We start from the raw sequence: 24,103 nt of genomic DNA, 5'->3' as shown, positions 1-24,103 counted from the left end.
AACATCTGTGAAGTGGCGTGCAGTGTTGTGTGTGTGAAATAAGTGGGTGCATCTGGAAAGCATTACACGTTGAACATCATGAGAAGGCGTGAAAAGCCATGTAGATAGGGCCTGAGGATTTGTCAGAACTGTTTCCCATGTCATACGCTGGCAGCTGCCTTCCTTGAGGCATGGGTGCTATTTGGCGTGTCCCGCACTGGAGCTGCATCCCTGGGCATTTGGGTTCTTTACCTCTCTTTAACATCTCAGAGTTGGGGTACCGTTTAGGGCGTGGAATCTATTACTTTGTAGGAGGGTGATCCCTCATCTTTTCAGCGGTAGCTCGTCGTGCAGGTGGAGTGCTGTAGGACTGCCCCATCTTCTGCAGAATGTTGTGAGGCGCTTTGGGATGCGCTGCTCTGGAGAAGCGGGAGAGCACTGGGTGCTGGTCTGGGATCCCTCTCCTGGCACGTCAGAGACGCGCGCTTTCAGGCTCGCTGTGGGGCTTCTGTGGTGTGAGGGCTGTCGCCATCAGCCTGTCGCCAAGTGCTGAGATGTCTTGTTTCTGCGACCAGTGTTGTTTGTAAGCTTGGCATTTAAGTCGTAAAGCGTGTACTTAGCCCTCTGCGGTGGTGTGTGTTCTGCCGTGTTTTCCTAATGCCGAAGCGATGTGGCTGAAAGGGGAAGGAGCAGGAGCACTTGTCATCCCTTCACCTTCATTGATGGAACAGTCTCTCGTGTAAAAGCTGGGTGTGCTGTGAATTGTTGGAGATGGTGTGTGCCAGAACTGTGGTGACAGCTGTGTGGGGTTTGGGTTACTGTGTGCAGTGGGGAAGGAGCTGTTCTGCAGTTTTTGGGAGAGGGCCCAAAGTGTCTCTGGGGCTGCAGGTTCAATTCTGTGATCAGGAGACGCTTTGATTCTGACTTTGGTTTTACCATTTGCAGAAGCGGAAGTTGGAGGATGGAGGTGAAAAACTGAAGAAGAAGGAGGAAGATGATTCCAACAACAAGGAAAAAAGTCCAAGTTTCCAATACCTGGGTAAGGACGGGGAGGTAACGCTTGCTGCTCGACACCGTGCTTCAGGGTTACAGGTGGCATTTGTGACGCTGCAGTAGTACCCGTTGCAGTGGGGGTGGCTTGAGCGCGTGCTGCATAAACCCCATGTGGTAAACCCCACGTTGCTTCCAAAGGGGGAGGTAAAAAGGCGGCTGAGGCTGAGGGGAGGAGCAGAGCTCCACAGCAAGAGTGTCAGAGCAAAGAGGGGCAGAGCTGGCTGAAATGTTGGTGTTTTGTGGAGCTGTGTAGAGGCACTGACGTTGGGAAGAGGTATTGGAGAGGCTGAAGAGAAGGCTAACGACTCCTGGGACAAGACTGGGGGAGGAAAGTGTGGGGGAAAATAATAGTATATCTTTGTGGATTTGATTTACACTCTTGTCATCTTTGTGCAGTGAGGAGAGAATTCTACTTTAACTTGGGTCTCGCCTTGAGGCAGACCTGTCCTTTTGTGAATTATTGCCCAGGTGATGACCCTGCAGGATGAATCTTTCTGCTTCCCCTGAGTTTCAGGTTGTACAGCTGCGAAGAGCTTTACCTTGGGATTGTTCGAGGAGATGGCCATGGATGGATTGATTTTTTTCTCTGTGGTGGGCAGCTACACTCTGTGTCTTAAAAATGGAAGCTGTGGGTCAAATCAAGCATGCACTCGCTTTGAGAAGCAGAGTGGTGTGCAGAACAGCAGTGTTGCATATGGTGAAGTCTGCCTCGTTTCCAGAGATGGGTTTAGTTTCCTCCGCTCCACTAGAATCTGCTTTAGGGCAGTTCTGTTTAACACCGTCCAACTTTCCATCATTCCCAGGCTGTTGTTTCACAAGCAACAGTTATTAAATCTGACATAAGAGTTGTGGGACAAATGCATTCAGAAAGCATAGAGGATTACAGAAAAGGAACTGAAACTTAAAATTTAAATTTTGTTAAGTGAGCACCTGACAGATAAGTTACTAAAAAAAGGAAGATATAACTGAATGAAAATGCCTTGTGTTGTCTAGGACATCTGGTACCAGATGAAGTGTCAGGACTTCCGTCTTATCCTTAACTCTCAGGTATGACCTTAGGATCATAGAATATCTCTAATTGGAAGGGACCCATAAGGATCATCAAGTCCAACTTCCTGCTCCTCGCAGGACAACCTAAAACTAAACCATGTGACTAAGAGCATCGTCCAGACGCTCCTTAACCTCTGACAAGCTTGGTGCTGTGACCACTACCCTGGGGAGCCTTTTCTAGTGACCAACCACCTTCTAGGTGAAGAACCTTTTCCTAAAGTCCATTCTGCGCTTTCCCTGATGCAGCTTCATTCCATTTCCTCGTGTCCTATCGCTGGTCACCAGAGAGAGGAGATCAGCACCTCCCCCTCTGCGGTCCCACTTGAGGAAGGTGTAGACTGCAATGAGGTCACCCCTCAGCGATGAGATCACCCTTCAGTCTCCTCCCAGCTGAATGAGCAGCGGGAGCTTAAGACCTTAAGAGGCCGTAGAATATTTTTGCTGATGTAACTGGTTAAGGTGCTGAGAGTTTCCAGGGGACTGGTGAATATGGCTGAAGTGAACTGGGGTGAAGGTATCCCCCTCTCTTGCCCTTCATCTTGTATTCACTTCAGTTCCCTTTCCTCCTCCGTACTTTGTTTACAGCTTTACAGTATTAAATGCAAATAAGAAGGCGGCCCTCTTAGTGTGAAAGAGATGCTGAAGAATTTTCAGGAGGAGAAGGATGCTCAGAAGAAAAATGATGAAGAGCAGAAAGTGGAGACTGTCACCAGCAAAACCTGCAGCTGTGAGGGAGGCGGAGGTGGTGGCTGACCCTTTGCCAGTGATAACAACCTGCTTCAGGCAGCAACAGCCATGGACTTGTTAACTGACCTGGACCTGGAGCGGATCCTGGGTGAATCCCCAGAAGGGAGTCCTTTTCCTGATGTGGAGGACGGGAGCAATGCTATTAGGATGGGCTTGGAGCAGGATTTGAAGCAACCACCATCGCTCCCCGAAGGCATTCCAGCCCGCTGCACTTCAGCTGCCAGGAAGATCTGCAGAATAAATGGGACTGCTGACATCCTTTTCTTCCTTTTCCATAGTCTCTGAAACTAGATTAAAAGGCATAGCTTGGGAGAAAGGTCTTGAGTCTGTTGATTCTAAAATCTAAAGAACCATTGTGTGGTTTGGTTTGTACTTTGTTCCTCTCTGCCTGCCTCCAGCTCCCCAGGTTGCATGAGGTTTGCATTCATGTTGCTTGGAGAAGCCCTGGCAGGTCCCTGGTCAACACTGTGTTTGTTTTGTTCTTCAGCATCGAACTGCAGATGCGGGAGCTGAACAGCCAGATCCGGTCAGGGGTGTACGCCCACCTGGCTGCGTTCTTCCCATGCAGTAAGGACACTCTGGTGAAACGTGCCCGTAAGCTTTATCTCTATGAGCAGGTGAGTGTCATCTACCCAATGTGGTGGTGTCCTCCACTGTGCATGGTTCAGGCATCGCATCTGGTGGTGTGGGTTCAGAGCTGGTCTCAACCTTCCTGATTTGGGTGTCCCGGCTGGAACACACCATGTGGAACTTCAGTCTCTTCTGTTCTGTGCTGTGCTGTGCTCTAGGGTGGCCGATTGAAGGAGCCTCTACAGAAGCTAAAGGAAGCCATTGAAAGGGCCATGCCAGAGCAGATGGCCAAGTACCAGGAGGAATGCCAAGCCCACACTCAGGCCAAGTTTGCCAAGTAAGCTCCTTGTTTGCCCTTTAGGCACTTGTAGGTCTTCTCAGCAGGTTCCCTGTGACCTGTAGGCTGCTCTCATGAAGCACAGGCCAACTCTGAGAGAAGGGCTAAGCAGCCTCTCTGGAGAGGCCAGAAGTGAGAGACAGATGTTTGGGAAACGAAGGAACTCGGCTGAATTGCTGAAATCCTACAGACTAGACTCTTAACAAGACCAGATTGTGGTTGTGAAAGCAGTTAGAGGTAGTGGGGACTGCTGCCCCTGGCACCCAGGGGTCTGGCAAGGAAGAGAGTGCTGGGTGAAGGAGAGAGGGACAAAGGATAAAAGGAGAATCAACCACGCTGCTGTCTTCATCTTATTCTGTATCAAATTGGAGTGCTTCTCTGTAGATGGCCATTTGATTTAGAGCAAAGCAAGTTTCACTTAATGCCTTCTCATTGCCTCTCGGCACGAAGGTCTCCAGAGAGGTTCAGTTCTGCGGTTGTTAACGACGCCTGTAATTGTGGCACTGGTTTACTACCTCTGCTGTTGCAGGAGATTAAAAAGGGAAGGAGTAACAAGGCTTATTTCCCCTGGCGCATCCGTGTGCGTGCGCACACAGAGCGAGGAAGGTGCCTTTCCCTTCCTCTTTCTTGCGGAGGCAGCGCAGGGTCGGTTTTATTAGCGAGGTGTTGTGCAGAGCCGGGTGTGTCCTGGCGTATTCATCCAGCCCCGGATAAAGCGAGTGACCTCCAAGTGGGGAAAGTTAATCCGCGTAACCGTATTTGAAATCTTCCTGTTCTTCAGGGAGCTGCTTTGCCACTTGGTGAAGATTAAGTTGGATGGTTATGACCTTGACAAGAATAAGGCTCAGTCTCTAGAGGATTATGTGAAGACCTTCCTAGATGGAGAGGTGAAGCCCCTTTGGCCAAAAGGCTGGATGCAGGCCAGGTGAGCAAGCCTCAAGTGGTACTCCAGGGATTCCTTGTCCTCAGGGACCTCGGAAGGTTATTAGTCCTCTCCCTGCTCAAAGAAGGGCTAGCTTCTAAGTTAGATCAGACTGCTCAGGGCCTTGTCCTATGGAGTGTCGGAAATCTCCAAGGATGGAGATTACCACATCTCTGTGGTAATCTCTATGTTAACCGAAATGGGAACTGGTCAATGCTGACAGCTTCAGGTTCGGAGCACTGAACCTTCCCTGGTGGGACGCAGCAGAATAGTTCATGCCTCAAACAACTCTCTGATCTGCACAGCTTGGGGTTTACCTTCTTAAATGGTGAAAATTGGCTTGAGGATGGCTCCCTGAGGGCCTTTGCCCATCCTTGTCCCCTCTGTGCTTCCCAAGCAGATTTCGACTGGGTGTGGGACGACCTGAATAAGTCGACAGCCACCCTGCTGACCTGTGACAACCGCAAGGTGAACTTCCACATGGAGTACAGCTGCAGCACCGCCACCATCCGGGGGAACAAAGAGCTGGCAGATGGGCAGCACTTCTGGGAGATCAAGATGACCTCCCCGGTCTACGCCACAGACATGGTACGTGGGGCAGAGTCGCTTATGGGCAGGCAGAAAGTTCCAGTGCTCTTTGAACAGGAGAGCAACCGTCTCCAGCAGTTCAGCTGGGCGTCCTCACTTTAGGAAAGGAAATTGGAGCTGGGAGCCTTCAACTGCAGCCTGAAATCTCAGACTTGGCTTCACCAAAACCTCTGCGGGTTTTGGACTGTGCCAAGCAAAGGAGGGGAGAGCCAGAGGTGGAGTCTTGTTTGTGTTTTGTTGCTTGAAAAGACACTGAGCTTGTGTTCTTCCTGGCCGGAGCGGGTGCCTGCAGCTTGCAGCTCTTGGAGCAGCTCACCTTACCTGCTTTTTGTGGACCCCTTAGAAACAGTGTGTGAACTCCAGGGTGCCCGGACTGCTGGTTGCACATCTCTGGGAGTTTCAGTGCCACTACCTGCACTCTGGTATTGCAAAACCTCAATTTTCCCCTTTTCATCACCCACTCTGGGGTGGGAGGGCAGGGATCAGGCAGCACGGGGACTTTTTTAGGCACTGAGCGAGGCTGTACCGGTGGGACCTCGCAGTGCGGGAGTTGGGATGAATTTGTGGAGTGCAGGCTTTCCACTGAATGTCGTTTTTTGTGTTTGAAGGACTACTGCATCACAAGGGAGACAAAACAAACTTTTCTTCGAGGTTTGGCCAAGGCTCCATCATTGGGGTGCATTTGGACATGTGGCACTGGACGCTCACGTTCTTCAAAAATGGCAAGTGCAGAGGTGTTAGGTTTAACCCCAGCCGGCAGCAGCTTTGAGGGTCTGAAATCTGAAACCCAGCAGCCACTAGAAAGAAAATTAACTCTATCCCAGCTGAAACCAGGACGACAGGTAAGAGCAAGGGCAGCCACAGCGGCCGGCAGGCAGAGGGGCTGGGAGGGCGAGCAGCGCAGCTGGCTGAACTCGGAGTCCAGCTGCAGCAGGACGGCTGGAGAACATGCTGGCCAAGGAGAAGACCAAGGCGTGAAGTGAGCAGGGGTTATGCTTTAGAAGTGGTTTTGTCAGGTCACGTTAATGGTGGGAGTTGATGATCTTCGAGGTCCCTTCTAACCTCAACAATTCTATGATTCTGTGAGGTTACATTTGTTTTTTAATAGATGCACTGAAAAGACCTGTAGACTTACAGAGGTCCTGACTCCGTGAAACAGGTAAACCGCACCCAAATATCTGAGCTTCATCTCCTGACTTGCTTTCAGAGCAAACCTTTGACTTGCTATCAAAGCCATCGCCTCTTCCTCAAGGATCCCTCTGCTCTGCAGACTGTCAGCAGAGACAAGATTTAAGGTGGCCTCCTGGTTTCAAAGCATACTAGACGCTAGTCATATAACAGACTTGACTCCTCCAAAGACAAAATGAAAGACCAGCCCCCTCCTCCTAACTCCTGTGTGTTGGTTTGGTGTCTGCCATGAACACTATGGGGCACAATCGCACAGCTGCACGTAGGGAAACGGGCTCCTGGAGAGGCATCTGCACCATTGCTGTGAAAGAGCAGTTACTCTGCTGAGCCCCTGATGAATTTAATGGTTTTGCATGTTGGCTCCTGCCGCTTCTCCTGTATCAAAGACTCTATTAAACTGTAATGATAGAAGCAGAAACTGTCTTTCATTCCTCTTACAGCCCTCGAAGGCAGGAATCTGGAGGCGCTTGTCAAAAATCGCCACGCTGGCACAGCTAGGCTGGAGGGGTGTTTTAAATGCAACGCCAGTGTGTCAGATCTAGAGGAGGTAAAGGCAGTGGGGATCACCCTGCCTCTGCCCCAGGGGGGTTCTCGTGGTTCCTGCGGGAACACCAGTGGGGCTGGGATGGATCTGCAGCGGGGCCAGACTGACTCCATAGCACCATGGGCTCATGGCAGTCCAGCTGCAGACCCAGGCAGAGTCTGTCACCCCCGCAGCACCCGGTGACACCACCATTCCAGTCCCTGTGATTTCTGACCACTTTCTGCAGGGCCCATGGTCAGCCCCTGCCTTTTGCTCCTGCGGCTTTTCCCGGCCTCTGAACTCTCCTCCGGTGAGCAGCATGTTTGCAGATGGTTTTGCTCTGAGTTGGTGCAAAGGGTGTTGGAGAGGGAAGAGAGTTGAAATAAATCGGACAGGAAATGGCATTTAACCTGTCCTCTCCATGGGTTTCCTCCCAGCACGGTCACTGGGAACACAAAGCTCCCACCACTGCCTTTTCCTCAGTCCCTATTACAGACTTGCAAAGGCTCCGGTAAAGCTTTTTGCACCACGTGTGTTTATTCCCTGCTGATCCCCATGACTCCATGCGTTTCCTTTCCACATCACCAATCTTTATGTGAAGGTGGCTCTTGCTTCTCTGGTGATGGGCTTTGCATGAGAACCTTGATCAAGTAGGACAGGCTCTCTGTCAATCCCTCTGTATTGGTGCTGCAGCCAGAAAAAAAACCCCAGCCTTGCTGGATTGCTGCTCCCCAGGAACTCATTCCAGGATTAGCAGGAGGCAGAAGAACCCCTGGCAGAGAGGAACTTTCCTTCAGAGGGTGCCCTCCTGCTTCTACAGCACCAGTTGGCATCGCTTTGAGCCAGTGAGCTGCCATTTGTGGGAGGAAGTTCAGTGGTTCTGGTTCTGAAAGTTGGCAAGCGTTTTCCCAAAGTAACTCCAATAGGACCCAGCTGCCCCAGGGAGCCACCAGCAGGACCTACAGTAACAGGTCCATTCTCACCAAAGAGCCAGTGGGGAGCAGGATGTTGAAAGTCAGGACAAGCTGTAAAAAATACATGGCTCCTTCAACAACTCGCCTGAAAGGCAGTGCAGGACAGCCTCGGCAAGCGGCTGTCTCTGCATCGGAGTCGATCCCGTGCTGGTCAGGGACAGCTCGTTAACACTTTCACATCCAGCCCCTGTTCGAACCATTCCCCAGCTCTCTTAGGAGACAGTCACCTTTCCAGCCAGAGGGATAGAAAGCTGGGGCAGCTAAAAGAGGAAAGGAGAGCCAAGAGGCTGAAGAAAGCATCTGTAACAGGACATTTATTGATGTACAGGTTTCTGTTCTGCAACCAGAATCAGCTGCTTTTCCCTAGCCGGGCTCCCAGCAACGCTGCCGTGCCAGCAGCAGCTCAGCCACTGCTGAGTCCTGGCAGATAAAACAAGGAGGCTGAGCGACACGGCCACGGTGCCTCTGCGTGCTCAGGTCCAGGACAAGGTCGGGGTCAGTGGATACCACGAAGAGAGAGATGCGGCGGGATAAGTCTGGCCCAACGTGGCGGTCTTTCCCACCGACGTCTGATTTCACTGGGATGTCACTCAGCAAAAGTCATTTTTCATCTTCAGTGCTGCATTCTTCGTAGGCCTTTGAGCACACAAAAGAAGGAAGCAAGCAGTTAGCAGAGATGCTCTAAGAGAAGACTCCAGTCTCCCCTGCAAGGCTCCATCCCATCGTTAACAGTAAGGATCCATGACTGAGCCTTCATCTAAACATACCAGGATCTGGGGATAAAAACCCAGAAGAAACAAGATCAATGACTTGGCAAACACACCTCACGCACACTCAGAGTTGTGTGCTGCCCCTCCAGCATACAAGGAGAGAGCCGTAAAGCCAATTTTTCTGAAGTAGCTACGCTGGGGACACAGATCAAAGCTCCAGGGGAAGACAAACGAGAGCAGAGCATTGACTACGTGACACTCTTAAAAAGTTCTGTCACAGTTCCTGATCTAATGGAAAGAGTTTGTGATTAATGCTCAGAAGAACAAGCACTTGCTGTTAAAAATGTGTCTTCATGAATTGGCTCAGCTGCTGTCATCTTGGGAGCTTGAGACGGTTTTGTATATATTTATTTCCTTTTTAATTTTATTATTAACATTTCATTAAAGTAGTTTAGTTCCTTCTAAACTCCTAAGTCTCTTTTCCCCTCTTCTGCCTCTCTCTTTGAAGAGGGGTAGGGGGGAGCATCTGTTGGTCCCATCTGGGGTCCCCCATGTGCCCAGTAGTCGATTTGGCCTAAACCACGACACTCACGAAACAGCAGAAAGCTAAGGGGAGTGGGGAGAGGGAGCATTTAGTGAGCTACATCAGCTCCCTGAAGGGTCAGACAACAGAAGAGCAAGGAAAGCACAGGGTATGCCACTGGTGACAGCAAGCGCTAGGAGAGCTCAGGTGTCCCCTGGCCATCCCTCACAGTCGTAGGGGTGACACAGGTTTTCTGCTTGAGGGTGACATAGTGCTGCCAGACTGTAGCAGCAGCCACCTGGGACATCACACATTTCAAACTAAAACAAGCAAAGCTGACAGACGGACCACGTCCGACAAGCGCAACGGGATGCATCCAACAGACCCTCAGCTGCACTGGCTGGGGTGGGCAACCAAATGTATCACCAAGTAAAAATGCAAACACGCTTTGAGGGGGTCCTGTGAGACGAGACGGCAGGGAGAGGCCCAGGAGGGCTAAAAGGAGGGTCAGTAACTATTGCTGAAACAAAAAGCTATGGTTCAAGTCACACACCCATCTGGAGACAAGCCTTGCCTCTCTGGAGAGCCGATTTCATACTCAGGGCTTGTTTGCTGCATCAACAAAGACCTTTAAGCGAGGAAGCACGGTGGTACCCCTCCATGCCTTCATCCTATAGGCTTTTCGCAGGACACAAAGGGGTTTGAGGGCTTACCTGTAACAGGAGGCTTGGGGAGGCATGTGCTTCTGCTATAGCTGCTGCTGGTGCAGGGCTGACAGTTAAACTGCTGGAGTTGTCTCTTCCACACCTGCCAGAGCCCTGTGCTGTCCTTCTCCACTTGCATCCCGCTGGCCCAGGTCCCAGCAGCGCAGAAAGGCAACTCCTGCGACTCCAGCTGCCTCCTGCAGAAAGACAGACTGCTGAGAGCAAGACCTGGGGCCAGTGCGCGCACTAAGCACAGGCCTGCAGACCCCAGATTCTGCAGCCTTCCCCTAGCGTTAAGCAGTGGGCTTCCTTCTAAAACCTCTTTCTGCCCAGGACTAATATTTTTTTTTCCTCATGATTTTCTTTCCTTCCCTGGAAAGCTCCAGAACACCTTGGTGAAAAGGTTTTCCTAAGGCCATCATTTTTGCTCCTTTCCTAGTGCTGGATCACCACTACATTCACCATAAGAACAGAGGATTTTCATCAGCACAGACTGAAAATGATCTTGAGACGCATCTAGTCCGGGCCCTTACACTGACAGCATCAAGGACAGGCTGGCAGCCACAGATAAATAGAATCATAGAATGGTTCAAGTTGGAAGGAACCTTAAAGATCATCCAGTTCATCCATCCTGCCCTCGGCAGGGACACCTCCCACCAGCCCAGGTTGCTCCAAGCCCCATCCAACCTGGCCTTGAACACCTTCAGGGATGGGGCAGCCACAGCTGCTCTGGGCAACCTGCGCCAGGGGCTCGCCACCCTCACAGTGAAAAATTTCTTCCTAATATCTAACCTAAATCTCCCCTCTTCCAGTTTAAAACCATTACCCCTCGTCCTATCACTCCCCTCCCTGATCAGGAGTCCCTCCCCAGCTCTCCTGGAGCCCCTTTAGGCACTCGCAGGGGCTCTAAGGTCTCCCCGGAGCCTTCTCTTCTCCAGGCTGAACCCCCCCAACTCTCCCAGCCTGTCCTCCCAGCAGAGGGGCTCCAGCCCTCCCAGCATCTCCATGGCCTCCCCTGGCCCCACTCCAACAGCTCCATGTCCTTTCTTGTGCTGAGGACTCCAGAGCTGGACGCAGTGCTCCAGGTGGGGTTTCCCCAGAGTGGAACAGAGGGGCAGAATCCCCTCCCTCGCCCTGCTGGCCGCGCTGCTGGGGATGGATCCTGTTCCCAGGATGTTCCTGTAACTTCCACTCAGGATTCCCAAAGCTCTGGGCTTGGGATGTGACCAAGTCCAGTGACATGACTCACTTGTATGGGTGTTTTGCTATGGCCTTTGTCAGCGCAGAGACATGCTGGCCGAATTCCTGCCATGCGTCTAGGAACAGCACTTCGATGTTACCCCACAGCTGCAGCACCACCAGCGACTGGAGGAGGTGAAACATGTAACACACCGACCAACGGGACAAAGACAGGCTTGGGTGGGCCAGCTGTGAGCCCGAGGCCATCACCCTCCTCGATCCTCAGCCAGTAGCGCTGGTGTCAGCCCCGGCCACCAAAGGCACCCAGCGAGAGCAGCAAGGAGAACACAACGGTAGGACACGTCCCTCAGCAGGTGAAGCTGGGCTGGGGCTGGAAGGGGAGGGAGGCTGGGCTGCCTGCATTAGCTCTGTTTACACAGAGCCGCAGTAAAGCCTGCTCATCCTTCTTAGCTCCCAGTAAGCCATCGAGTCACAACCCCCTCCGGGGCATACTCAGGCAGGGCAGGAATTTAGTTCAAGGGATATCAAGCAAGGGTTTAGATGGTATTTGACCTAGTTTGTGACTGCTGTGGCATCACAAAGAGCATTGCTGATCTGCTTGTGGGACACAGGCTCTGCAAGGCAGAGAGCCGAGCGAGAACCTCAGAGGCTGCTGTAAATGCACGCACAAAGTACACCCTCAAGACTGCCAAAGCCAAGTCCTGGTCCCCTCGAACATGGACTTTGTGATTCACAGCCACCACGCTAGCACCAAGCATCAGCAGCTCAGCCCCAAACGTGTCCCCCCTGCAGACATGTTGATCTCCACCCGCCATAAGCTTCCCCAGCACCGCTGCTTGCCCGGAACGTACCGCCTGCAGGCATCCAGCCCAAGGATGGCCAGGCTGTAGGTTTTGGTGGAGGAGCCCTCCAGACCAGCTAAAGACAACACTTGGTTGAGGTCAGGCTGCCTCGCTGACGGGGAATTGACAAAACTCTGAAGGAAGACAAATCACACCCAAGTCTGTAGCAGCCCTCCTCTCCGAAAGAGCTCCGGCAGGACAGCGGGGGGCTTTCCAAGGTGCACCTCACTGGTGGGAACAGGCAGGAGCCAGCCTCAGGCTGCAGCCGAGAGCATTGCCTTTGGGCACGCACCACATGCCACATCTGCCAGTGTCCCGCTGCTTCTTCTGGCTCTAACACTCGCAAGGCTACATCAATACTACGCTGGTGAACCACCACGACTGAACTGAAAGATAAACTTCCTCCCCAAAACAGAAGATCACTGAAGGTGCAAAAACACCCTGGTGAGGAAGGCACTGACAACTGTGGAAGTTGCTAACTAAGACGAAAGGACACAAAATAACTTTGCCTGCGCTGCACACTGTTAGATCACAACGTTATCTGCACCTACGTTATCTGTAGTCTATTATACGACCACAGTATCTGCAATGTTTTATTGAGCAACAGCAGAAATAAGAGTTCTGCCTCTGCCTGAAATTCCTGTAGTGGGGGTGAGCACGAGAAGCAATCACTGGGCTTAAAACATTCACTCAAGTGTCTGAGCCAGGATCTTTGAGGAGACCTGTGGAGAAGGCCAGAACAATCCTGAGGTGAGAAAAAGAGGTATTTCATCAGCATTAATAAATGACAACAAAAATGCAAGTGCAAAATGAGAATTCTGCAAGCGTGGGAAGTCTGCCTTCCCGCAGCGCGTGCGCTTGCTGGGTGGATCGCTAACTGAGTTATTAACTTCATCGTTGCCCATCTCTGCAGGCACCTATAAAATGGTCTTTCTTCAGTCCAGCCAAGCACCTGGACAGTGCACAGGCAATTTGCCACAATGACTCTCAAAATCAGCTCGCACATTCTAGGTTATTAAAGGCAAACTTCAGTGTCGGCTCGCCTATTCCCTCAAGATCTAATTTTATTAAATTTGTAGAAACTTAGTTATTTTTGAAATCTCTCTCTCTCTCTCTCTCTGTAAAAGACTGAAATTAGCCAACAGGCTGAACAATTAGTCGCTAGGAAGCTGGCTTCCACCACCCGTGCACACCTCCTTCCACGCTCACTTCAGCCCTGTTCCCATCACTCCTGTGCACGCTGCTACTCCAGCAGCGGGAGCGGAGTGGCATCCCAGGTGGATGTCACCAGGGAGGCCACCGAGAACGCGCTCTTTATCAGTGGCTCTGCACTCACTGTCAACTGTAGCTACCGTGAGTCGACACCATCCATCCGGCACCTTCCTTACAGCTGTCTGTAACCTCAAACCACATGTCTGGACTGTTTTCTTTGACAGATACCTGCTGTAGACTGAATTTATGTGAGATGTTTCAACAAAATAGCACAACTATTTCTGAGAATGCAAGGGGAGGGTTAAGAACACGCTACTTGTCCACGTTAAAAATATCAACACCTTGTTTTACGAGGGAGCTTTGCCAATGGGACTGCCCGGCCCAGCCCCAAGCTGCTCCCCGGGGCAGGAGGGACCTTAGGGTGCAGGGCTGGGTGCTGCAGGCGTGGAGCAGGCAGCGCTGCCTGCGCTCCCTCTGCCGGCACCGGGGAAGAAGAGGGGAAAAGCCTCTGGCTGGCGCAGTGAGACCAGGGGTGGAGAGGAGAGCTGGGAAGGCAGGAGCAGGGTTCAGACCTCGGCAGGAACGAGGGCAGAAGAAAGAGATGAGCAAGAACTAAACTGCTTAGCACCAGGACAGAGGGGAACGTGAAACCCAGGGACAGGGAGAAACTCTGCAGACTCGGTGGGTGCTGATATAATCACCGCAGTGGAGTTTTTAAAGTGAAAAATCACACGGCATTTTCTCTTGGCGGGCTGTGTGTTCCACCCGCCCGCTTCACCAGGCTGACCCAGCTCAAACAGGATCGCTCACCCAGAGAAAGGCTGTAAAAATACATTTCAGGGACCTCCACCACCTCCCGCGCACCAGCTCTACCCACGACTTCACACCAAATTCCACAACACAACAGTATTTATCCCACAAAGACTTTTCTACTGGCAGAATAATAAGCACAACAACAGGGCTGTGTTAGCGCAAATAGGGACAATCTTCCTTGGGTAAAGCCATGCTATGAGCCCCCAAAATACAACCCCTAATTATTTTATTGGTGCAAACGTGGTAATAAGTTACTCAAAACCGTGTTGGATAAAGCAGCTGGATCCCTGCCATCCAGAGAACCAACAGAACCTGCCCAAGATCTGCATGGAGGAGAGCGAGCAGACCAACAAGTCTCTAAACGGAACATTTAAGGATACAAACCACGTATTCTTAAAAAAACATGTTTAGTTAAACAAATCTTGCTGCTAGCAATTAGCAGTGGAGTGAACTCTTACCATAAGGATAATGTAATTAGCAAAAAGTGGTGTATGACAGATGCTAATGAACAGAACGATTCCAGATATAATGCTTACGGCTCTAATTGCATGTGCGCGGTGATGAGCTGCAGCTCGGATTCAAGCCACTGGGGACTAGGATGCAGCATCACACTTGTCACACTTGTCACACCAGCCACTCTGCCCCTGCCAGGGAAACCCACCCAGCAACGCGGGGCTGCCCAGGCAAGCTGCAGGGTGAGGAACGGGCCGGCAGCCCCGCTCCCCCCAGGACAGGTGATCAGAAACACGCTCTGGGCGGTCAGATGTGTCAGGGGATCAGCAGAAGCACTTGCATGTGCTGGTAAAGAGCCAGGATCCCCAGGACACACTGGCGGCCAGTGCCACAGAATAAGCCACCTCATTTTCTGCCAGTGAAGCTCTGCCTATGGGTCCTGATGCCCTGAAGGTCCTCCCTGACCAGGCAGAGCAGCTCTGGAAGCAGACCCAGCCCTCTGTGAGGCACCTGCACAATGTATTTCAAGCGCTGGTATTTCCAGAGGCTTATCTTGGAGCTGAACCAAGAAGCGAGTTCCAGACAGCAGGTAACACTGCCGACCCATGCAGGCAGTGGAGATCGGGACTACAGGTCTTCTTATCTCTTCATGTCGACCCTCAAGGATGTGAGTGAATTAACAGCCAGGAGCTCGCTGCCCCACAACTAAATCAGAAACATGGGCTCTATAAAGACAGGCTCCCGGAGCCCTCTGGGGATGAAGCGCTGCCCTTCTGCTTCAGCAACAAGGCCCAGAGAAGTTAAAAAGACCGTTTTCCAGAGGTGCCAGCCTGGGCCTGCCAGCCCCAGAGCTGGAGGGGTTGGTCCTCATGGGAAAGTAACGGAAGATCGGCGAGGAGGATTGCAAAACCACTCAAGTGACTTGCAGCTGGGGTGCTGGAAAACACATATATCACACTAATCGTTGTTTAGTCTTATGTGCTTGACAAGCAGAACATCCGTGCTTTGATAACACAGGCTGTGGTGGACTCGGAGCCACTTTATCGAACACGCCTGAGATTCCTGCCCTGCTGGTGGAGAAGATCAAAGCGCAGTGGACAACTACGCCTGCTTGGACCCCTGACGTACCGTCGAGAACAGCGGGTTCGGACGCTCTCTCTCAGAATCCCAGACTGGTCAGGGTTGGAAGGGCCCTCTGGAACTCCCCCAGTGCCACCCCCCGCCAGAGCAGGGGCACCTCCAGCAGTGGCACAGGACACGTCCAGGCGGGTTTGGAATGGCTCCAGAGTGGGAGACTCTCGCTAACAAGGACTCTCCCTGGCAATGACGGAGCTCTGCAGTGCCCGAGTTCCCGCCTGCTGATTTGGGCATCTCCTGGCTCGCGATGTACCAAGAATAAACTTACTTTTTGCATTTCATCCGTGGTTTTGCAGTTGTTCCTGTGTCGGCTCACACAGACCTCTCTCCATGATGCTCAGGAACGAGGTGGACATCACAGCAGCGGCCCACCACAGCAGTCACGACAGCAACGACAGAGACAACGAAGCCAAAAAAGCCTAATAAACGCCCAGAGGGCTGTGTGGGCGCCAGGCCGACGGCCCGGGAGCGGCCCGGGCTCAGAGGGGACCGGGCAGGCCCCGGGTGGGTGTTCCCCCCCCCTCCCTCCGGGGGCCGCCTCAGCGGGTTCGGCCTCCCCAGGGGCTCTCCGCCGCCTCGGCCGGCCGCCCGGGCACGCCGCGGGAGGGGAGCCGGTCGCCGCCGCCACAGCGCGGCCGCGGGGCTCAGGCTGGAAGACGGGGCCCGGGGCCCAGGCGTCACCGAGGCCCGGCGGGCGGGAGGCGTCAGGCCCCGCTTGTTGCCATGGGAACGGAGGCAGCGCCTCCCTCTAAACGGCCCCGCCGGCTCCCCGCGTCCCGGCACGATCGTTCCGAGGGGGGCGGGAGCGCGGCCCCTTTGAGAACGGCGCCGCCATGATCTGCCTGGTGCTGGGCCTCTTCGCCGGCCTCTTCCAGAGCGGTACGGGCCGGGCCGGACCCCGCTCCCCCTCTGCCCCCCGGGCCGGGCCCCCGCTGCCCCCAGGCCGGGCCCCCGTTCCCTCTCTGTCCCCCGACCTCCCCCTGTGCCCCCACGGCTGAGGGGCCCGGGTTGGCCTCCCTCCACACACACCTCCCCACCTCACTCCTCTGCCTTCTCCTTGCAGCCTTCAGCGGGGCCAGCGAGCGCACCTTCGTGGCCATCAAACCGGACGGGGTCCAGCGGCACCTGGTCGGGGAGATCATCCGGCGGTTCGAGAGGAAGGGCCTGCAGCTGGTGGGGCTGAAGCTCCTGCAGGTGAGCGGGGCGGAGGGGAGGGGGGTCCCCTGGTACCGAGGGGCACAGGCTGGAGCGAGGCCCCGGCTCTGCTGGTGCACGCCGGGGGGGATTCCTGCCCGCCTCCCGGCTTGTACAGCCTGCTGTCGTCATTCGGGCTGCAAATCCTTCCAGCTCGCAGAGGTGTGGGCACCCAGGTGCCTAAACTGCTTCTGGAGGGGCGATTCCTGCTGCGGGGAACGTGGCAGCGCTTCGCTGCGTCCATGCTCCAGGGCTCTCCTACATGGCTGTTGTAAACTCGCTGGTGTTGCTCCTCACACCTAGAAACTTCTCCCCTCCGTGGAGGCCTCTATAAAGACGTGCTCCTGGAGCCCTCTGGGGCTGAAGCGCTGCCCTTCTGCTTGGGCAACAAAGCCCAGAGAAGTTAATAGCCCGTTTTCCAGAGCTGCCAGCCTGCGCCCATCAGCCCTGGAGTTGGAGAGGTTGGTCCTCCCTCCATGATGCTCAGGCCTCAGCAAAGTAAAGCTGTTTCACTCCTGGAAGCGAGTATCTGCGTGGGAGCTTAATTGTAACAGGCACTCTCCAGCTTTAACTCCATCTCTCAGGTGTAGACCTTGCTCAAATCGCAACCCCCTGCTCGCAGCAGACTAAGCTTTGTGCTCTTTGTGCTCAGGCCTCGGAGGACCTGCTGAAAGAGCACTACATCGCCCTTCGTGACCGTCCCTTCTACAGCCGGCTGGTGAAATACATGAGCTCTGGGCCTGTGGTGGCCATGGTGAGTGCTGGTCAGGTTCTCCTGAACCCAGGAACAGAAAGTAAGTGCAAAGTATAAGAGGCATTGGCTTGTGGTGCTTTAGAGGGCCTGTACTGAACTGCAGGGATGTTTTGTGTGGTAAATCAATCACAGACAATTCTGCTTATTTTCCAAAATCAACTTTTGAAGACTATTTACAGAGAGACCCTTTCCTGTCTCTCACCCGGGTGGATCAGGTGGGGAATTTAGAGGACAATAGGACCTCATGGGGGAGTTGTGGAAGCTGATTCTTGTTTTGCTGTCATGTAGGTCTGGCAGGGCCTGGATGTGGTCAAGACAGTGCGCACAATGATTGGGGAGACTGACCCAGCCGAATCCAGGCCTGGCACCATCCGAGGAGACTTCTGCGTTGAAGTCAGCAAGTGAGAGCTTTGGCTTTTTGTTCCCTCGAGTATTTCTCTGCATCCTGTCCAGGCATTCCTGGGCAAGGCCTGCCGGACCCACAGGAGTCTACGTCTGCAGAGCAGAGCTTCTCCCTTCTGTGCTCAGATCAGAACTGCCTCCCTCTGACAGCTTGCAGAGCAGCCCCGGCAGGAGGTGCTGACCTCTGCCTCCTAGAGCTGGCTTTGCCAGAAGGGAAGAGCCTGGCTTCGTGTCTTTCCTACCTCCTGAGGCCTTCTCTGTTGAAAGCAGGTGGGGTTTGCTTGTCTTTTGCTCTGGGGAATCAGGACTGTCAGGCTGTGAAGAGGAAGAGAGCCCTCTCAGCCCTTTCCTGGGGGAGCAGGGCACCTGGAGAGCTGCTGTAGCTCCACCATGCATCTGAGTCTGTAACAAAAGCCAAGTGGGAGCTATACACGCGCTGGGGCTCTTCACCGGTGAAGATCCACCAGCTGTGACCTCAGGTAGCTGCAGCTTGGCTTGTGGTAGACGCAGCTTTTATCAAACCCTCCTGGATTAGGTTTCTGTTCCGTGGTGTCTGATACCAACCTGCTTCAATGGACCTACTTTGACAGAAGGAAGGGGGGACTCTGGAGGCAAAACTTGAATTATTAACATAAAACCAAGGCAAGCCCCAGGTAAACAGCCACTTGTAGCTCTTCTGGTAGCAAACAAATATTCCTCATCGTAGGAGTGCTGGGAACTGGCAGCTCCTGCATGTCCATGACCTAAGCCATGTTCAGTGTAACCATGAACAGCCCCTGAGCTGGAAGGAGCGGGGCTGTGGGGTGGGAAAGAATATTGTAGGAACTCACTGGCTCAGTCGGTTTAATTGAACTGGTCAAGGTGAAAGTTTCCAAAGTGCAGCTTTCTTCTCCCACCTTTCTCTGCTTAGTGCCAGCTGATCCCGTTCTTCCCTGCAGGAATGTGATCCATGGCAGCGACTCGGTTGAGAGTGCCCGGCAGGAGATCTCCCTCTGGTTCCGCCCGGAGGAGCTGACTTGCTGGGAGGACACGGCTGAACACTGGATCTACGCGTGAGAAGAGCAGCCCGAGGGAAGTACGTCTTCCTGACTGGGCACGGGACGTTTCCGTCCGTTTCATTGCAGCCGCTTTGGCTGACTCTGGATCCTGCTGCGGCGTCGTGTGCTGTGGGGGTTTTTGTTCTGGGGGGGGGTGGAGGGGTCCTGGGAGCTGGTCTCTACGTAACTCTGTGGTTCAGCTCCCTGCAACAGTAGCTGTTTCTTTCTTTTTATCTCTCTGCTATAGTAAGTAGTTGGTATTGTTGCTCTGTTTGCTGCGGCGTCTTAAATCCCAAGTAGCTCAAGGTGATTTATTGAAGTGAAAACTGGGCTCTGTGCCCGTTCCTGCGTGTTCTCAGACCTGCCTGGCACAGGAGAACATGTGCTCCTCGCCACTGGGACGAGCGCTCTGGTCACTACAAGATGATGCGGTTGATATAATTTACCTGCATTTCTGTAAGGTTTTTCACCAAAGGCTTTTAAAGAATTATGCTGCTATGGGATAAGGGGGAAAGTTTCCCCGTGGGGTAAGAGCTTATTCCAAGATAAAGAATGAAGGACAGAACAAAGTGCTCGCTCTGCTTTGCTGGGAGTACTGTGTGCCAGGGCTGGTACAAGTTCACCCGACTTCAAAAGTGATTAGCGAGTCCACAGAAGGACAGTTCACCAAATGCTGTTAAACGCACAGGTTTCTCTGGCTCTGGGTGCTGGCAGCAGGGAAGCGGCGTCTGCGGGTCTGCTCTGGTTCTCTGTGGGTCTCTGGTGCTGGCTGCATGGCCCCTGGCCTGACCCAGCATGGTTGGTCTCGCTCCGTGTCAACTGACACAGCAGCCCTGTGCAGACCACAAGAATCGAAGGGGGAGAGCGAGGTGGGGACGGATTTGTGTAGATTTGGGTCTCGGGAAGGGCCAGGAGGGCTACTTAGTCCTCTGTCGTGCACAGTGCAGGCTGTGGAGTCCTGGCATTGATTGAGCTCTGGGAGGTCCTGAGATCTTCCTTGTCTGAGGTTGGAGCTTCCCTGCTGGGAGGGTTTCTGGAACAGTTGGACACCACCGTGAACCTGCTGTAAGCTCTCCGCCTGGAACATCAAACTCCTCCAAACTGTGTTGTGCCTGAGCTCCCTGCGCAGCCTTGCTAGAGCGTAAGGGCAGGGAGAGCGAGGTTGCACCCTGCTGTGGAACGGGGCATAGTGAAACCCAGGGAACAAGGCCCCCCAGGGCTTTCCTAGTGTAGGACGAGGCGTTTTGCCCTAAAAGCTGGTCTCTCTCTGGATCCCCAGCTTCGTAGCTGCTGGGGCTGAAGGGCAGTTCTTTCTGGGCTGGCCCTGAGGGTGGTGGGGCTGAGCAGTGACACAGGGATGAGTGCCGAGGGGACGGAGGCTCTCCCTGTGGTGACGGGGCTTTCTTCAGCTGCCCCACTGCTGCAGCCAGAGCTCCTCCTGCCTTCAGAACCTTCTCCAGGCGGCTGTTTACAGCTCTAAATACGTGACGGATTGTTTGTCCTCATAAATCATCCAGTTGCTTTTTTAAACAATAAACTCTGCCATACCACCATCTCTGCCACTGGTTGTTTTCCCCAGGGACCAGGAGGGCAGGGGGGTGGCTGACACCTGGGTGGCTTTATGGTGTGCTGAGGGAGACGCGGCCAAGCCCGCCGCGCCGCCGCCCTCTTGTCCCCCGGCGCTGCGCGAGGCCCGCCGCAAGTGTGAGGGCGGCGGAGAAGGGCAGCGGCGATAGGTCCGCCCTCGTCACGTGGGTCCGGGTCGGCGTCCTGTGGCGCAGGGCGCGCGCCTTTGTGACATCGCCCAGCTTCGGCGCGAGGGCAGCGGCCCCTCAGTCAGTCAGTCAGTCAGTCGTCGTCGTTGTCGGCAGCGGCGGTGAGTGCGGGGCGGTCCGGCCCGGCCCGGCCCGGCCCCCGCCCGGCCCGCGCTCCTGCCGCGGCACCGGGACCTCGGTCCCCCCTCAGCTCCGCAGCCCACTCCCCCTCAGCGCGTCCGGCTCGGTCTCTCCTCAGCACCAGGGCCCCGGTCCCCCCCCTCAGCCCTGTGACCCGCTCCCCCTCGGCCCCCCCCCGGGTGTGGGGGACTGGGTGGCTCTTCTATAGACAGGGAGAGCCCAGCGTTTCTGCTCAGGGCTGCTGGGCTGTGTCCCAGCAAGTCTGATGGAGTGGTTTGCTTTTCTTGACAGTGGTGCGGGGTGAAGACAGAGACCTGGGGGCGGGCAGAAATGAAAGCGTGGGGGGCTGCCAACGTTGGAGGGAATTCTGGTTCGAGGATTGACTTCTTTCTTTCTCTTTAGTGATTGCAGCGAGCGCTAGTAGCATGGACCTTTGTTATTTCCCACGAAAACTTCAGAATCAAGCCACTTGTTCTACTATCAATGTCCTCGGTTAACCAGCTGGTGAAATCCATACCTGCCGCTGGGGCAGACTGCTAAGGCTTGGCCATAGCCATGACTGAGCCCCACAGGGTTTCGTTCACCACCCTCCACGGTCCACCGAGCAGCAGTTTCTTCAGAAGTTCTTGGGGAGATGATGGAGAGCAGCCCCAGGACTCCAAACCAGCTGCAAAAACTGTACAAATCGCAGTCACTTTCTTCAAGCCAGATAACAAACATTGTCCAGAATTTTTCTACCCAGATCTTCTGGAGAGTTGTCAAGGGAGCGTAACAGGTGGTTCTTCAGATGACAAGGTAAGTGTTCTGGTGGCCTGAAAGGAACTTGCGTTGTCTCTGAAGATTTCAAAGGCTTTTTTGGTATTGCTGTTTTAAGGCTGTGTTGCAAGGTGGCTGTGTTTTAGCTGTGAGGTGTCGAGAGGTGGAAGGAGGGTGGCGAGGTGTTCTGCAGGCGGGAGAACTGGCATCCAGGCAGGGGTTGTCGTTGTCAGGCCACACTGTCACACCCCTTTGCCTTGGCTGGAATTTCACGTCAGAAAGGCGATGTGTTGGTGGCAGAGTGTGGGAGGTAATGCTCGTTTGGTTCTGAACTGCTCGATCTAAAGTGATTTCTGGTACCTGGCTTGCTAGCAGCTGTGAGCTTCTCTTTTCCAAAGAGCCTCAAAAGGAGGGATGCTTCTGCGGTATGTGGCTGTATCTTTTTGGGGACGCTGCTCTCCTGCACGTGACTATTTCCACCTGAGTGCTTGACATCACTGCTTGCGTGGTGGACACGGTGCTTCCAGGTGTTGCCTGACGCTTGTGTTTGCCTGTTGAAAGGCATTTCTGAGGATACAACGGCACGCAAACTTCTGTGACATCTAAACTTTGTATTATGGTTGTTTTTCTATGAAAAGAAAGTTGATTGAATTCCCCTCATTTTTACCGTTGTGCTTAGCAGTCAGTTCATGGTTCATGCTGCTTTCTTTTGGTGTTGTTTTGAGAGTTGGGAGAAGCAGACAGGTACAGAACTAGCCGAGAAAGCACCCAAAGCCTGGAGGCACTCTCAGAATACTGTACTAAAGCTTAAAGTGTCTGAGCTTCTGCCTGGATGTTGTAGTCCTGATGGGTTTAATGCATGAGTTTTTGGTGGCAGTGTGACAGGATCGATACTGAAGTTTTTGTCTCTCTTATTTCTACAGAATAAAGACCCTGCTGATGCCTTTAATGATGGTGAAAAGGAAAGGAAAGAAGCGGAGGCTTTTGCTAGAACGTTTGGAGAAAAACATGTATGTTTTTCTTCTTTTTATTGTGTTATCCCTTGGAATGGGCAATGCTGCACAGCTGTCAACCACTTAAGACTGGTTTGGTTCTGCTGCTGCTAGGAGCAAAAAAGATCCCGTTCTCTTTTCTGTACTGCAGCCAACGTTGTGTCCTGCACCAGGGCCATCCCTGTGGTAACTGGAAAAGAAAGGTGAACTCACTGTCAATCTTTTATTGCTCAGGGTGGCAACAGACATAGGAAGGACCGTATTCAGGACTTGATTGATATGGGGTATGGATACGACGAATCTGACTCCTTCATTGATAATTCTGAAGCGGTGAGTTCTGGGGCAGGGGGTGAGAGTGGTTGAAGGCAGCTGCCTGGAGGGCTGAGCTGGCACCTGGGGAGAACCCGAAGTGGGTGTGAGCCAGGAGCGTGCCGGGGCTGGGGAACGAGAGCTCCTGGGGCAACCGCATGGCGGGCGAATGTCAGCAGGCGAGTCGGCAGCCCCTCAGATGCCCTGCTCTTGAGGGAGCACGAGTGCCACCCCATTCGCCAAGCCGCTCAGCTACAGAATAAGGTAAGAAAGCTCACCGTGCCAAGAGATTGTTCTCTGTTACTTCCAGTACGATGAGCTTGTTCCGGCTTCTCTTACTACGAAGTATGGAGGGTTTTACATCAACTCAGGAACACTGCAATTCCGGCAAGCGTCTGAATCTGAAGATGACTATGTTAAAGAGAAGAAGAAGAACTCTCCCAAGGTGAGGAAGCCGGCTTTCTCGATAATTTCCCCTGCTGGAGCTGGGAGGGTTTGCTGCATGAAGTGTGTCAGTATTCGAAGTAGAGATTTGTGAGTTTGTGTGGACAGAATAGGGATGAGCGCTTGAAATAGGAAAATGAAGCATGCCTGGCACAGATGAAACTCCCAGGGGCTGCCTGGTTCCTGGAGTAAAAGCAACAGCAGCACCTTGTCATGCTGAAAAATTGTTTGGCGTTATGGGGATGAAGATACGGGTGCTCCTCTTCGTCGGGGATGTCGGTAGGAGAAGGTCCATTTTCCTAATACCGAAGCGAGGTGGCTGAAAGACGAAAGAGCAGGAGCACTTAGTGTCTGTTCACCTTCATTGATGGGACCGTCTCTCATGTAAAAGCTGGGTGCGCTGTGAATTGTTGGAGACGGTGTGTGCCAGAACTGTGGTGACGGCGGTGTGGGGTTTGGGTTACCGTGTGCAGTGGGGAAGGAGCTGTTCTGCAGTTTTTGGGAGAGGGCCCAAAGTGTCTCTGGGTTTGCAGTTCCAATTCCGCAATGTTTTGATTCTGACTTGGATGACAAAGGAGATGCTTTGATTCTGACTTGGATTTTACCCCCCGCAGACATGGAAGTCACTGGATGGAGGTGAAAAAGTGAAAAAGAAGAAGAAGAAGAAGAAGAAGGAGAAGGCAGATGATTCTTACGACAAGGAAAAGACGTCCAAGTTTCCGATAGCTAGGTAAGGACGGGGAGGTAACGCTTGCTGCTCGACACCTTGCAGCCCCGAGGGAGGCGGAGGCGGTG

The 24,103-nt window shown here is 53.4% G+C and overlaps 4 protein-coding genes across 4 annotated transcripts; 3 read left to right on the top strand and 1 right to left on the bottom strand.

Moving 5' to 3' along the window:
• Window positions 1-935: 935 nt before the first annotated feature.
• Window positions 936-6,844, top strand: LOC309677554 (ubinuclein-1-like). Its single transcript, XM_082490375.1, has 7 exons — window positions 936-1,018; window positions 2,026-2,079; window positions 3,317-3,446; window positions 3,618-3,736; window positions 4,518-4,661; window positions 5,059-5,246; window positions 6,454-6,844. The coding sequence occupies exons 3-6, from the start codon at window positions 3,330-3,332 to the stop codon at window positions 5,087-5,089; spliced, it is 411 nt and encodes a 136-aa protein (XP_082346501.1). The 5' UTR covers window positions 936-1,018; window positions 2,026-2,079; window positions 3,317-3,329; the 3' UTR covers window positions 5,090-5,246; window positions 6,454-6,844.
• A 1,396-nt stretch (window positions 6,845-8,240) lies between these two features.
• LOC309677810 (putative crossover junction endonuclease EME2) lies at window positions 8,241-12,815 on the bottom strand (the record flags this gene model as incomplete). The annotated part of the gene is given in 8 exon segments (XM_082490707.1): window positions 8,241-8,531; window positions 8,535-8,567; window positions 9,878-9,941; window positions 9,943-10,065; window positions 11,118-11,233; window positions 11,737-11,812; window positions 11,920-12,044; window positions 12,789-12,815. Coding segments are annotated over 8 exon segments (801 nt in total). The 3' UTR covers window positions 8,241-8,294.
• A 3,519-nt stretch (window positions 12,816-16,334) lies between these two features.
• LOC309677557 (nucleoside diphosphate kinase 3-like) lies at window positions 16,335-19,028 on the top strand. Its single transcript, XM_082490378.1, has 5 exons — window positions 16,335-16,404; window positions 16,589-16,719; window positions 17,372-17,473; window positions 17,762-17,874; window positions 18,814-19,028. Exons 1-5 carry the CDS (start codon window positions 16,359-16,361, stop codon window positions 18,929-18,931), a joined length of 510 nt encoding a protein of 169 aa, XP_082346504.1. The 5' UTR covers window positions 16,335-16,358; the 3' UTR covers window positions 18,932-19,028.
• Window positions 19,029-21,362: 2,334 nt separating this feature from the next.
• Window positions 21,363-24,042, top strand: LOC309677809 (ubinuclein-1-like; the record flags this gene model as incomplete). Its single annotated transcript, XM_082490706.1, has 5 exons — window positions 21,363-21,602; window positions 22,487-22,573; window positions 22,790-22,885; window positions 23,175-23,309; window positions 23,923-24,042. 5 exons carry the CDS (start codon window positions 21,363-21,365, stop codon window positions 24,040-24,042), a joined length of 678 nt encoding a protein of 225 aa, XP_082346832.1.
• Between the last annotated feature and the right edge of the window lie 61 nt (window positions 24,043-24,103).

The sequence above is a fragment of the Vanellus vanellus genome (assembly GCF_965231255.1).
Source record: "Vanellus vanellus genome assembly, chromosome: 14".
Lineage (NCBI taxonomy): Eukaryota > Metazoa > Chordata > Aves > Charadriiformes > Charadriidae > Vanellus > Vanellus vanellus.
Note: the sequence above shows the minus strand (reverse complement) of the source record. Positions and strands in the feature narration are given on the sequence as shown.

Bases quoted from the DNA above. Each gene is read 5' to 3' on its own strand.
- LOC309677554 (XM_082490375.1), top strand. From the start codon at position 3,330: ATGCGGGAGCTGAACAGCCAGATCCGGTCAGGGGTGTACGCCCACCTG. The intron at 3,447-3,617 runs GTGAGTGTCATC...GCTGTGCTCTAG, and splicing joins AGCTTTATCTCTATGAGCAG to GGTGGCCGATTGAAGGAGCC. The intron at 3,737-4,517 runs GTAAGCTCCTTG...CCTGTTCTTCAG, and splicing joins ACTCAGGCCAAGTTTGCCAA to GGAGCTGCTTTGCCACTTGG.
- LOC309677557 (XM_082490378.1), top strand. From the start codon at position 16,359: ATGATCTGCCTGGTGCTGGGCCTCTTCGCCGGCCTCTTCCAGAGCG. The intron at 16,405-16,588 runs GTACGGGCCGGG...TTCTCCTTGCAG, and splicing joins CGCCGGCCTCTTCCAGAGCG to CCTTCAGCGGGGCCAGCGAG. The intron at 17,875-18,813 runs GTGAGAGCTTTG...TCTTCCCTGCAG, and splicing joins TTCTGCGTTGAAGTCAGCAA to GAATGTGATCCATGGCAGCG.